The sequence below is a fragment of the Rhodotorula graminis genome (genome assembly GCF_001329695.1).
Source record: "Rhodotorula graminis WP1 unplaced genomic scaffold RHOBAscaffold_5, whole genome shotgun sequence".
Taxonomy (NCBI): domain Eukaryota; kingdom Fungi; phylum Basidiomycota; class Microbotryomycetes; order Sporidiobolales; family Sporidiobolaceae; genus Rhodotorula; species Rhodotorula graminis.
In genome coordinates this window covers 757379-767282 of record NW_017264932.1, presented here as the reverse complement: position 1 = coordinate 767282, position 9904 = coordinate 757379, and the positions used below count along the sequence as shown (strand labels likewise).

Below are 9904 nucleotides of genomic sequence, written 5' to 3'. Positions count from 1 at the left end.
TCCTCTCTCCTCTCTCCTTACTCCCTTACTCCCTTACTCCCTTACTCCCTTACTCTCGCCCTCTCTCGACGCCGACCCTGACGCTCTCACGCGCCCTACCGCACCCGCAGGTCTCTGGGAGTCGGCGACGCAGACGTCGCACTCGCTCCTGTCGCGCCTCGCCATCGTCGCGCTCGTGCACGAGGCGCGCGGCCTCGACACGAACCCGACCCAGATCCGCCGGTGTCGTGCCGCAGGGGACGAGGAGACGGCGAGGGTGCTCGAGATCGTGCACGCCGACGAGATCTGCGTGAGTGACCCTCTCTCTCTCCGTCTCTGTCTTTCGGCCTCTCCTCTCTCTCGACCGACCGCCTGACACTCTGCAACCCCACGCGCAGCACGTCGCCTTCGGCCACCGCCACTTCACCGCCCTCTGCGCCTCGCAGCTCCCCGTCCCGCTCGACCCCGTCACCCAGTTCCGCGCCGAGGTGCGGGCCCACTTTTTCGGCGCTGTGCGCGGACCGTTCAACGAGGCGGATCGGGCGAGGGCTGGACTGGGCGGGGAGTGGTACGAGGGACTGAGTGGGAGGGGGAGCGCGGCGGCGCGCAAGGGCGAGGAGAAGGAGGCGGCGGCGCGGGGGGGAGGGAAGGAGGCCTGAGCGGCGGGATCTCTCGCGGCGCGTTGTTGTTGTACTCTCGCAGCGCAAGCACACACTCTCTCTCTCTTCCTTGCTCGCCGTGAGACAGGAAGCTCGACTATGAACAGAACTGCATCGCCTCGTCGAGCGGGTCCGCTACTCACCGCCCGACAAAACCGACCCCTCGCACCGCTCCTCCCGCTCGGTCCCAGCCCCTGCTTTCGCACGCAGTCGCCCTCAGTCATCGTCAAACGGCGACCGCGTGTACTCGAGGTCGTCGTCCGACTCGTCGACGTCGTCGTCGTCGCCGAGCGCGTGGTTCGGCGCCGACAGCGGCGAGGCCATCGGGGCGCCACCGCCGCCGCTCGCTCCGAGTCCCGCACCGGCGCCGGCGCCGGCGTCTGCAGCGAGGCCGGTGGCGGCGGGCGTCGCGCCCGACCCTGCGACGCCTGAGGCCGAGGTCGAGGTCGAGGTGGGCGCGCCCTTGTCCTCGGCCGAGGGCGACCTGGGCCCGGCTTTGGCGTCGAGGAGCGAGAACGACTGGCGGGGGAGGAGGCCCGGGATCTTGGACGCTGTTGATGCCGAGACGGCGAGAAAGAGGGAGAGAGAGAGGCGGGGAGGAGGTCGAGAAGGTCAGGACCGGCTCTGCGAGAAAAGAGCGCCTCGAGGCAGCGAGAGAACGAGGCCCGACGCACTGAAATCCTTCTTGGGCGAGTCGGTCGACGACGACGACGACGCGCCGGGTGGCGCGAGACCACCTGCGCCTGCCGCCGCTGGTGGCGCTGCGGTCGCAGCCGGCTCGTCCTTCTTGTCCTCGCCGCCTGCCAAGCCCGTGTGGTCGACCATGACGACTGGCGGCGGCCCCTCGGACGAGAGGTTGCGCGGCGGAGGAGGGCGCGGGAGCGGCGAGGGGGCGGTCCAGGAGGTGGTGGTGGTCGTGGTGGCGGACGAGGTAGACGAGGTGCGCACGGGCTTGGGTGGCGGTGCGGGCGCGGTGGTGCTCGAGCTCGGGCCGCTCGTTGGGGGCGGTGAGCTGTGCGACAGAGTGCGGCAGGGTCAGGAACGGCCTGCGGAGAGGGGACGGGGAGAGGAGCAGGGACGTACGCCGAGCGGACAATCGCGTCGTCGAGGCGGTTCATCTGCTCCTTGGCCTTGCTGAGGAAGCTGCCAAACATGCGCTTGCCCGTGTCGGCGACCTTGTTGCTGCGAGTGTGAGGGCGGGAGGTCAGGGCCGATGCGGACGCCGAGGAGAGAGGAGAGGAGAAAGTGACGACGCACAACTGCTCGGTGAGCTCCTGCAGCTCGTCCCTCTGCTGCCCCTGGCCGTGCTGCGCCTCGCTCGGCGCCCTCGCCTGCTCGGCCGGCGGCTCCCAGCTCGACAAGCTCGGCGACGCAGGCCCGCCGCCGCCGCCGCCGCCGCCCGTGCCACGGCGCGACTTGGGGACGTAAGGCTGGTACGCGAGCGGGCGAGGCTCGGACGGCGCTTGCTGCTGTGCGGCCGACGAGCGGGCCGAGCGCTGCGGAGCGGCGATGCGGCGCTGCGCCTGCTCGAGTTCGTCCTCGCGCGCGAGTTGGCGGGCGAGCTCCTCGTCGGCTTCGAGTTGCGACAGCTGGGCGCGGGGAGAGTCAGTGTCGGCTCTGCGGTTGTAAAGAGAAGGGGGGCGCACCTGGGTCGTGTCGGTCTTGAAGTCAGGGTCGCTCATCATGAGCAGCTGCTCGGTGGCCTCGTCGAGCGAGCCGGCGGTGCCGTCGAGGACGGCCTCGAGCACGCTGTCCTCGAGGTCGGGGAAGAGGGCCTTGAGCTGGGCGACCTTGGGATCGCGAGGGCGCGGCTGCGGAGCCGGTGAGGGTTCGGTGACGACGGGCTCAGAGTTGGTGGTGATGGTGGTGGGGGAGGACGGGGCGGGGGCGGGCGCAGCGGGGGTTGGTTGCACGGCTGGCGCGGGTGCGTCGGGCTGGGCTGGGCTGCTCATGGCGGTGGATGAGCGAGGTGACAGCGGGTTGCGTCCGGGTGTGAGGTCGGACGACGTCGACGGGCGAGAGCGAGACAACCTTCAAGTTGTCCAGCGCTCTCGCTGCGGGAATGGGTACAGTGCCAGCCGTGCAGTGTTACACTCCGTCAACACCCCTGGTACTCTCACAAAGCTCTGCACGCTCGAGAGCAAAGTGCGACAACGTCGAGCCGGCTGAGCCGGATCGCACGTTCGTGCTCTGGACTCGCTCTCCCTCACACGACGAGCTCGTTCCCGTCCGGTCCAGCCCGGCCAGAGCACACCTCTGCTCGACTGCACAAGCGCGCGCGACCCACCAAGACCCGCCTCGCCGTCAGTCCAACCCCCCTCGCTCGCTCCCCACCAGCGCACGACACGGCCCTGCACCACTCGCACGACCACCCCGAGTGCATCTCTGTGCCACTTGCACGTACCCTGTACCTTTCCCGGGACTGACCCGCCTCGTCGCACACAGCCGCGACCCCGACTCGCCCCTCGTCCTCGGCCCTCGCATCCTCATCAGCTCCGGCCGTCTACCCTCCCTTCCACTAGCCAGGGTCCGCCGCCAGGTCGCACGACGGCGAGATGAAGTTCGGCAAGACGCTCCAGCAGCAGATCTTTGCCCAGAACGGGTTCCCCGGGTGGAGCAGCTTCTTCTGCGACTACAAGGGCCTCAAGAAGGTCCGCCCCTCCCCTCTCTCTCGGTCCCTTCAGCTCGCTACCCCACGTACACCCTGTACTGACACGCACGGCCCCGACGCAGATCATCAACTCGCTCGCAAAGGGCCGACCCGCCGACGCTGCGCTCCTCGCCGCTGGCGTTCGACCGCCCCGACCCGACGCCGCCGAGCAGCTGCCCGTCGAGGCGACAACGACCGAGGCGCAGCTCTTTGCGCACGCGTCGACCGCCAACGGCGGCATCGTCGGCGAGGGCCCGACGACGCTCCTCCAGGCGCACAAGGCCGCCTTCTTCTTCAAGCTCGAACGCGAGCTCGAAAAGGTGCGCCTCTCGTCCCTTCCAGTCCCTCCTCTTCGTCTCAGCCCCCTCACTGACTCGTACCCTCCCCCACGCCGCAGATCAACGACTTCTACTACCAGCGCGAGAGCGCCCTCAAGGTCCGCCTGCGCACCCTGATCGACAAGCGCAAGCTCCTCACGGCGTCGCTCTCCGAACCCAACGGCAAGGTCAAGGCGCTCAGCCGCGACAGCAGCAGCTTTGGCGCCCTGTACGAGGGCTTCCGCAACTTTGAGCGGGACCTCGGGCGGCTCCAGGTGCGTCGCCGCTCCCTCCCCGGGCTCTTGCCGCGTCCTCGTCCCTGCTCGAGCGACGCCTGACCTCGCCTGTCTCTCCTCTGCTGCAGACTTACATCGAGCTCAACGCGACGGCGTTCCGCAAGATCTGCAAGAAGTGGGACAAGGCGTGCCGGCGGCAGGCCGACCGGTTCGGCGACACGCGGCCGCAAGAGGGCCAGCCCGACGGCCAGCTGTACCTCGCGCGCCAGGTCGAGGTCCAGCCCGTGTTCAACCGCGAGTTCATCGCCCAGCTGTCGGACGTCGCGTCGGCCAACCTGCTCTCGCTCGAGAACCTCCTCGGCGGCGACGGGCAGCGCACGGGCTCGGCCGCGCTCGCCGACGGGTCGAGCATCGACGGCACGACCCACTCGGCGCCGCACCTCCCGACCCTGTTTGACCGCGCCGACCGCGCCGAGGCGCTCGAGGACCTCGAGACGGCGCTCGTGTCGGCCGTAAAGGCGCGCGACCAGGCCATCGTCGACGAGGTGCTCGGCCTCCTCCTCCCGAGCACACGCGCCGAGGGCGAGCCCAAGGGTCCTGTCGCCCGGATCCTGTGGCGCGCCGCGCTCGAGGAGGCCGACGCCGAGCCTCGGCAGCAGCCGATGCAGCAGGACGGCGTCGAGCCGCACCCCGAGCAGCAGCACCAGCAGCAGCAGCAGTCGGCGACGCCGGCCATCCCGCAGGGCCTGCTCGACTTTGCGTTCGTCGACGACATCAACGGGCGCACGACGCTGCACGAGTCGGCGAGCGCCGGGCGCCTCGCGCTCGTCGTCGCGTGCCTCGAGCACGGCCTCTCGGTCGCGCAGGCCGACGTGTACGGCCGCCAGCCGCTCCACTACGCGGCCATGAACGGGCACGCCGCCGTGTGCCGCACGCTGCTCGACGCGGGCGCGAGTCCGTCGACGGCCGACCTCGACGGCTACTCGCCCATCATCTACTCGATCACCAACGGGTGGACGAGCGTCGTCGAGACGTTCCTCGCCGCTGGCGTCAGCTTTGACGAGCCTGCCGAGGCGCCGGGCTCGTCGTCGTCGTCGTCGTCGTCGGCCGACCAGCTCAACGCGCTGTCGCTCGCGAGCCAGTACGGCCACGAGGCGATTGCCCGCCTCCTCCTCGAGCGCGGCGCCAAGGTCCTCCCCAACCCGGCCGGCTACTGGCCCCAGCACCTCGCCGCGCGCGAGGGCCACGCCGGCGTGCTCGGCCTCCTCGTCGAGGCGATCCAGGCCGAGGCGGCAGCGTCGGCAGCGGCCGCGGTCGAGGGCGGCATCGACGCGCCGGACAAGTACTCGCAGGCGACGCCGCTGTGCCACGCTGCGAGCGAGGGCCACGCCGAGTCGGTGCGCGTCTTGCTCGCGGCCGGCGCCGACGTGCACGCCGTCGACGAGTTCAAGCGCACGCCGGTGCACTACGCGGCGTGGCAGGGCCACATCGAGTGCGTCAACCTCCTCATCGATGCCGGGGCGACGATCCCGCCCCAGCCGGCGGCGGCGGCGGCGGCGGCCGACGAGGCGGCGCACGCGACGGCGTCCGGCTCGACGACCGACATGGCGCCGCCCGACCTCGACGACCTCGACGTCGACGCCATCCCCGACCTGTCGCTCCCGCCGCCCATCATCCCGTTCCGCGTGTACGGCCACTCGTACATCGACGAGAAGCGGCTCGTCCAGATCACGCTCGGGCACCCAAACACGGCCCGGGCGCCGTTCCCGCCGCCGATCCGCCTGTACGACCAGCCGAACCACGGTCACGCGCCGTCGCTCAAGCTCGTCATCACGCCCAAGCCCGACTCGAGCGGGACGTCGATCCCGCACTCGGTCATTCTCCCGCTCGCCGACGAGCGCGAGGTCTTTTCGTTCCAGGTCGACACGCTCGCCGACATCTCGCTCGAGTTTGACCTGTTCCCGACGTTTGGCAGCAAGATGATCGGCAAGGCGGTCGCCGTCCCGTCGACCTTTGCCGACCTCAAGAGCCAAGGGTCGTACGTCGTCCCCATCGTCGACCCGCACCTCAAGGTCATTGGCGACATCCCGTTCGAGATCAACGTCGTCAAGCCGTTCGGCCGGGCCCAGCTCCAGATCGGCGGCCAGTTCGAGACGTACTGGAAGTCGACGGCGACGCTCCAGACGAGCGCCGCGCAGGGCGACCACAACGGCGGCGGCGGCGGCGGCGGCGGCGGGGGGTCGAACAACCCGGCCACGTCAAGCGTCGTCACGGCGTCGTCCCTCTCGGGCGAGCACGTGCGCATCGTCGTCCAGGTGACGGCCGACGGGCACCCGGTCGCGTACCCGCTGTGGCGCCTGCCCGTCGACGGCTTCGACGTCAGCGTCGGCGACGTCCGGCTCGACCAGTTCTCGGCGCTCGCAAAACGGCTCGGCAAGTCGGTCGACCCGGCCCAGGTCGGCGACAGGGAGGACCCGTCGGCGTGGTACCAGGCCATCGCCGACGCGCTCGTTCCGCTCGAGGAGTTGCTCTCGGTGCGTCCCTCTCGTTCCCCTATCCCTCTCTCTCTCCTGAATGCCTCACTGACGCTCTCGAACGCCCACAGATCCTGCCGGCGTCGCTCGGCGTCAACCTCGAGCTGCGGTACCCGACGCGGTCGGACGTGCGCCGCCTCTCGCTCAGCCGCACGCTCGAGGTCAACGACTTTGTCGACTGCGTCCTCTCGACCGTGTACAAGTCGATCAAGTCGTCCCATCCCTCGTCGCCTTCGTCGCCGACCGGCAACGGGCCCGACTCGACGCCCGCACACCGCCGCATCGTCCTGTCTTCGTTCAACCCGGTCGTGTGCACGGCCCTCAACTGGAAGCAGCCCAACTTCAGCGTCTTCTTTGCGTCGTACTGCGGCCTGTCTCGGTCGGCCGGCGGCATGGGCGACACGATACCGGTCGAGGGTCAGCCGAGCAAGCTCGTGCCGGCGAACCGGGTCGAGGATGACCGGCGCTGCACGAGCATCCGCGAGGCCGTCAAGTTTGCCAAGGCCAACAACCTCCTCGGCATCATGCTCGAGGCGACCATGCTCGTGCGTCGCCTCTCTCTCTCTCTCTCTCTCTCTTTGTCTGTCTCGCCTCGCCGCCGCCGCCGGAGCTCACTCGGCCCCTTTCGCTCTCGCAGGTCCAGATCCCGAGCCTCATCCAGTCGGCGCGAGAACACGGCCTCCTCATCACGACGTTTGGCACGGCGAGTCGAGTCGTGCTCGCCGACGCGCACATGACGGACGGCGTCCTCTCGTACGCGACGAGCGACTTTCTCGCCCAGACGGCCGCGAGCTGAGGAGGGACGACGAGGCGGGCGAGGGAAACTATAGAGACTCGTTGCAACGTGCAGTACACTATCGTTCCGCCTCGTCAGATGTCCAAGTCGAGGTCCGAGAGCGAGCCCGAGTCCGTGTCGGTGTGCGTCGGCGAGGGCATGCTGGACGAGGCTGCCGGTGGCTCGACGAGCACGAGCTGCGGCGCCCACGACCGGTCCTTCAACTGGCCCTGTTGGCCGACGAGAGCGTCAGTGCGAGCTCGCCGTCCTGTCGCAGAGTGAAGGAGAGAGAGCGCAGTACGGACCGTGAGAACCTCGGTCGCGCCGTTCTTGTCCTCGTCGCCTGGACGTACCGCAGCTCGGACGCCTCGGCGTTCTCGAACTTCTGCGCGCGCGTCACCTTGCCCGTCCGGATGAACTGCGAGGTCGGCGAGGGGCGAGGTGTGAGCGAGAGTTGCCGAGGGAAGAGGCTCGAGCGGGAGAGGACGCACGGACGAGTTCATGGCGCGCGAGCCGGCGTAGATCTGCGACAGAGCGTCGCCGTTCTGCGCGCATGACTGAGCGTCAGTGCCGCGATCGAAAGGACGGGCTCGAGAGCCAGAGAGAGAGAGGGAGGGCGACGCACGGCCGAGAAGAGCTCACGGTGAGCCTTCTCAAGTTGGCTGCCTTCGAGCGGCGGTAGCCCGAGCTTGGCGAGCTGCTTGTCGAGCATGGAGGCCGAGATGCTGAACTCGCCGAGGTTCGAGCGGTCGAGGCAGCTGTGGGCGCGCAGGGTCAGGCTCGTGGGTCCGACTGCGGGCTTGAGAGAGGGAAAGGGAGAAAGACAGAGGGAGACGCACTCGCGGCAGTTGACCCTGAAGACGCCCTGCTGCTCTGTCTCGACAACGAAGTGGCCCGACGTCTCGTCGAAACTGGCCGTCGTCGCGCCGTACTCGTCGAGAAGCTCGTCGACGTCTCGACCAATCTCGTGCGGCATGTTCTCGACGCCGCTCGACAGCACCTGGGCTTTGTGGATCGAGTACTTTTCGAACACGAGCCCATCGCGCAGGCGCTTGCTCTGCGCCTGGCCGAGCGCGCACAGCTGCTCGTAGGCCGAGCCGAGCGCGGCTTCGGCGGCGAGCGATTCGTTCGGGTTGTCCGACAGGAACGAGAGGGCGTGCACGCGGCCGTAGGTCTTGACGGCCCACCGCATGTGGCGGAGGAAGGGCGGGAGCGAGAGGTCGGCGAGCGGCTGCGAGATGTCAAGCTTGACGGCGCCGACGAGGCGAGGCCGCTCTTGCCAGTACACTGCGACGGCTCGACGTCAGTGCGGGTATATGAGGGGCATGAGAATCGACGGGTGGGCGACAAGGGGGCGGACGGCGAGGGCGGAAGGCGAGAGAGGGTCCGAGCGAGAGGAAGGCGGACGCACAAGGGACGCTTCCGCGAAGCTGGACGAACGAGACGATGTGCGAGGACGTCTCGAGGATCGTCTCGGTCTGCAGAAAAGACGATAGAGTCAGTCACGACGAGGTGCAAGGAAATGAGAAAGGGAGGGAGCGCACCTCGGCAAAGTTGCCCACGGACCCATCGCCATCGATCCCGCGCTTCTTGAACCTCGTCCCGGCCCTGCCCCACCCTCGCCGGCTGATGACGCTGAGCGTGACCTTCTCGGCGCCGACGTGGACGTCTCGCGCGCCGTAGTAGCCCTGCACGACCGACAGCATGAAAGAGCGCGAGTCGAACGCGGCTTTGGCGGTCGGGCCGAGCGACAGTCGGAGGAGGTGGAGCGGCTCGAGGAGGTAGGCGTTCCACGTGTAATCGAGAGTGCCGCGCTCGTGTCGGGGGACGGTGGTCGGCGTCTGGTCGTCGCGCCTCGAGGACGGCGCGCACGCGTCGGCTCGCTGTTGCTGGACGTGAATGCGGGTCTGCAGCCGGCTCGTGAGGTCGGTCGTCTTCGAGTAGGCAAACGAGCCGTCGACGAGGACCTGGCGAAGGTGGTGGCACGGGTGCGACGGGTGGTCGGCCGTCGCCCTCTCGCGCAGGTCGTCGATGCAGTAAAACAGGACCTCGTCGACGCGCTCGACGTTCATGCCCGGCTCGTTCGGGGTGGCGAGCTCGACAGGAGGCACGAGGACGAGAAGATAGCTCTCTGCGCGACGAACGAGGGCCGGTCAGCTGGGCGCGCAGGAGACGAAAGAGGACGAAGGAGGACTGGGACGCACTGCCGTCGAGGTTGACCAGGCCAAGGCAGCCAAACGCCTCGATGAAGTGCTCGTCCGGGTCGAGTGAGGGCTGAGCCGTCGAGCCTGGCGGGTACGAGAGCACCTCGACGGCGCCCGGCGAGCCAGCTCGCGAGCGGAACTCGAGCGAGTACCCGACGTCCTCGAGCACGACCGAAGAGGCCGCGGTGAGGTGGACGCGCATGGCCGGTCGAGGAGAGCGAGAGCAGATGCTGAGCCGTCAAGCCGAGGCTGGCAGAGAGCGTCGCCGAGGGACGACGGCCGCCGGAAGGTCCGCGGCGACGGGGGAGCAGGAGAAGCCGGCGCGAGCGCGAATTTCGGAGTATACGAAGTGGAGCTCGCCTCAGAGAGTGGCCCGAGCACTCGTACGAGACTCGCCGAGTCGTGGACGGAGGAGAAGGTCGAGGAAACGACGAGGAGCTGATGAGAATTGGCTCGCGAAGCGGGAACACCACGCAGGGAGCAGGGTACAGCGCACAGGCCACAGAGAGCTACTGCACGGAGCAGTCGAGCTGCCCTGGACCGGCCCAGC

General features: G+C 68.9%; 4 protein-coding genes across 4 annotated transcripts in view; 2 read left to right on the top strand and 2 right to left on the bottom strand.

Moving 5' to 3' along the window:
• Positions 1-638, top strand: part of RHOBADRAFT_13884 (uncharacterized protein) — a gene marked incomplete at both ends in the record, with an annotated part of 2099 nt that extends 1461 nt beyond the window's left edge. Inside the window, 2 exons of the mRNA XM_018412165.1 lie at positions 111-289; positions 378-638. Of these exons, the coding sequence (XP_018271928.1) occupies positions 111-289; positions 378-638 (440 nt within the window). The remainder of the gene's footprint in view (positions 1-110; positions 290-377) is intronic.
• Positions 639-725: 87 nt separating this feature from the next.
• Positions 726-2590, bottom strand: RHOBADRAFT_52893 (uncharacterized protein; the record flags this gene model as incomplete). The annotated part of the gene is made up of 5 exons (XM_018416561.1): positions 726-1189; positions 1313-1650; positions 1722-1820; positions 1896-2227; positions 2285-2590. 5 exons carry the CDS (start codon positions 2588-2590, stop codon positions 855-857), a joined length of 1410 nt encoding a protein of 469 aa, XP_018271927.1. The 3' UTR covers positions 726-854.
• Positions 2591-3193: 603 nt separating this feature from the next.
• Positions 3194-7247, top strand: RHOBADRAFT_48327 (uncharacterized protein; the record flags this gene model as incomplete). Its single annotated transcript, XM_018415126.1, has 7 exons — positions 3194-3289; positions 3372-3467; positions 3561-3608; positions 3686-3880; positions 3970-6375; positions 6447-6920; positions 7013-7247. The coding sequence occupies 7 exons, from the start codon at positions 3194-3196 to the stop codon at positions 7169-7171; spliced, it is 3474 nt and encodes a 1157-aa protein (XP_018271926.1). The 3' UTR covers positions 7172-7247.
• RHOBADRAFT_43305 (uncharacterized protein) lies at positions 7246-9556 on the bottom strand (the record flags this gene model as incomplete). The annotated part of the gene is made up of 8 exons (XM_018414202.1): positions 7246-7380; positions 7500-7568; positions 7642-7695; positions 7776-7908; positions 7990-8437; positions 8562-8628; positions 8695-9281; positions 9355-9556. The coding sequence occupies 8 exons, from the start codon at positions 9554-9556 to the stop codon at positions 7246-7248; spliced, it is 1695 nt and encodes a 564-aa protein (XP_018271925.1).
• Between the last annotated feature and the right edge of the window lie 348 nt (positions 9557-9904).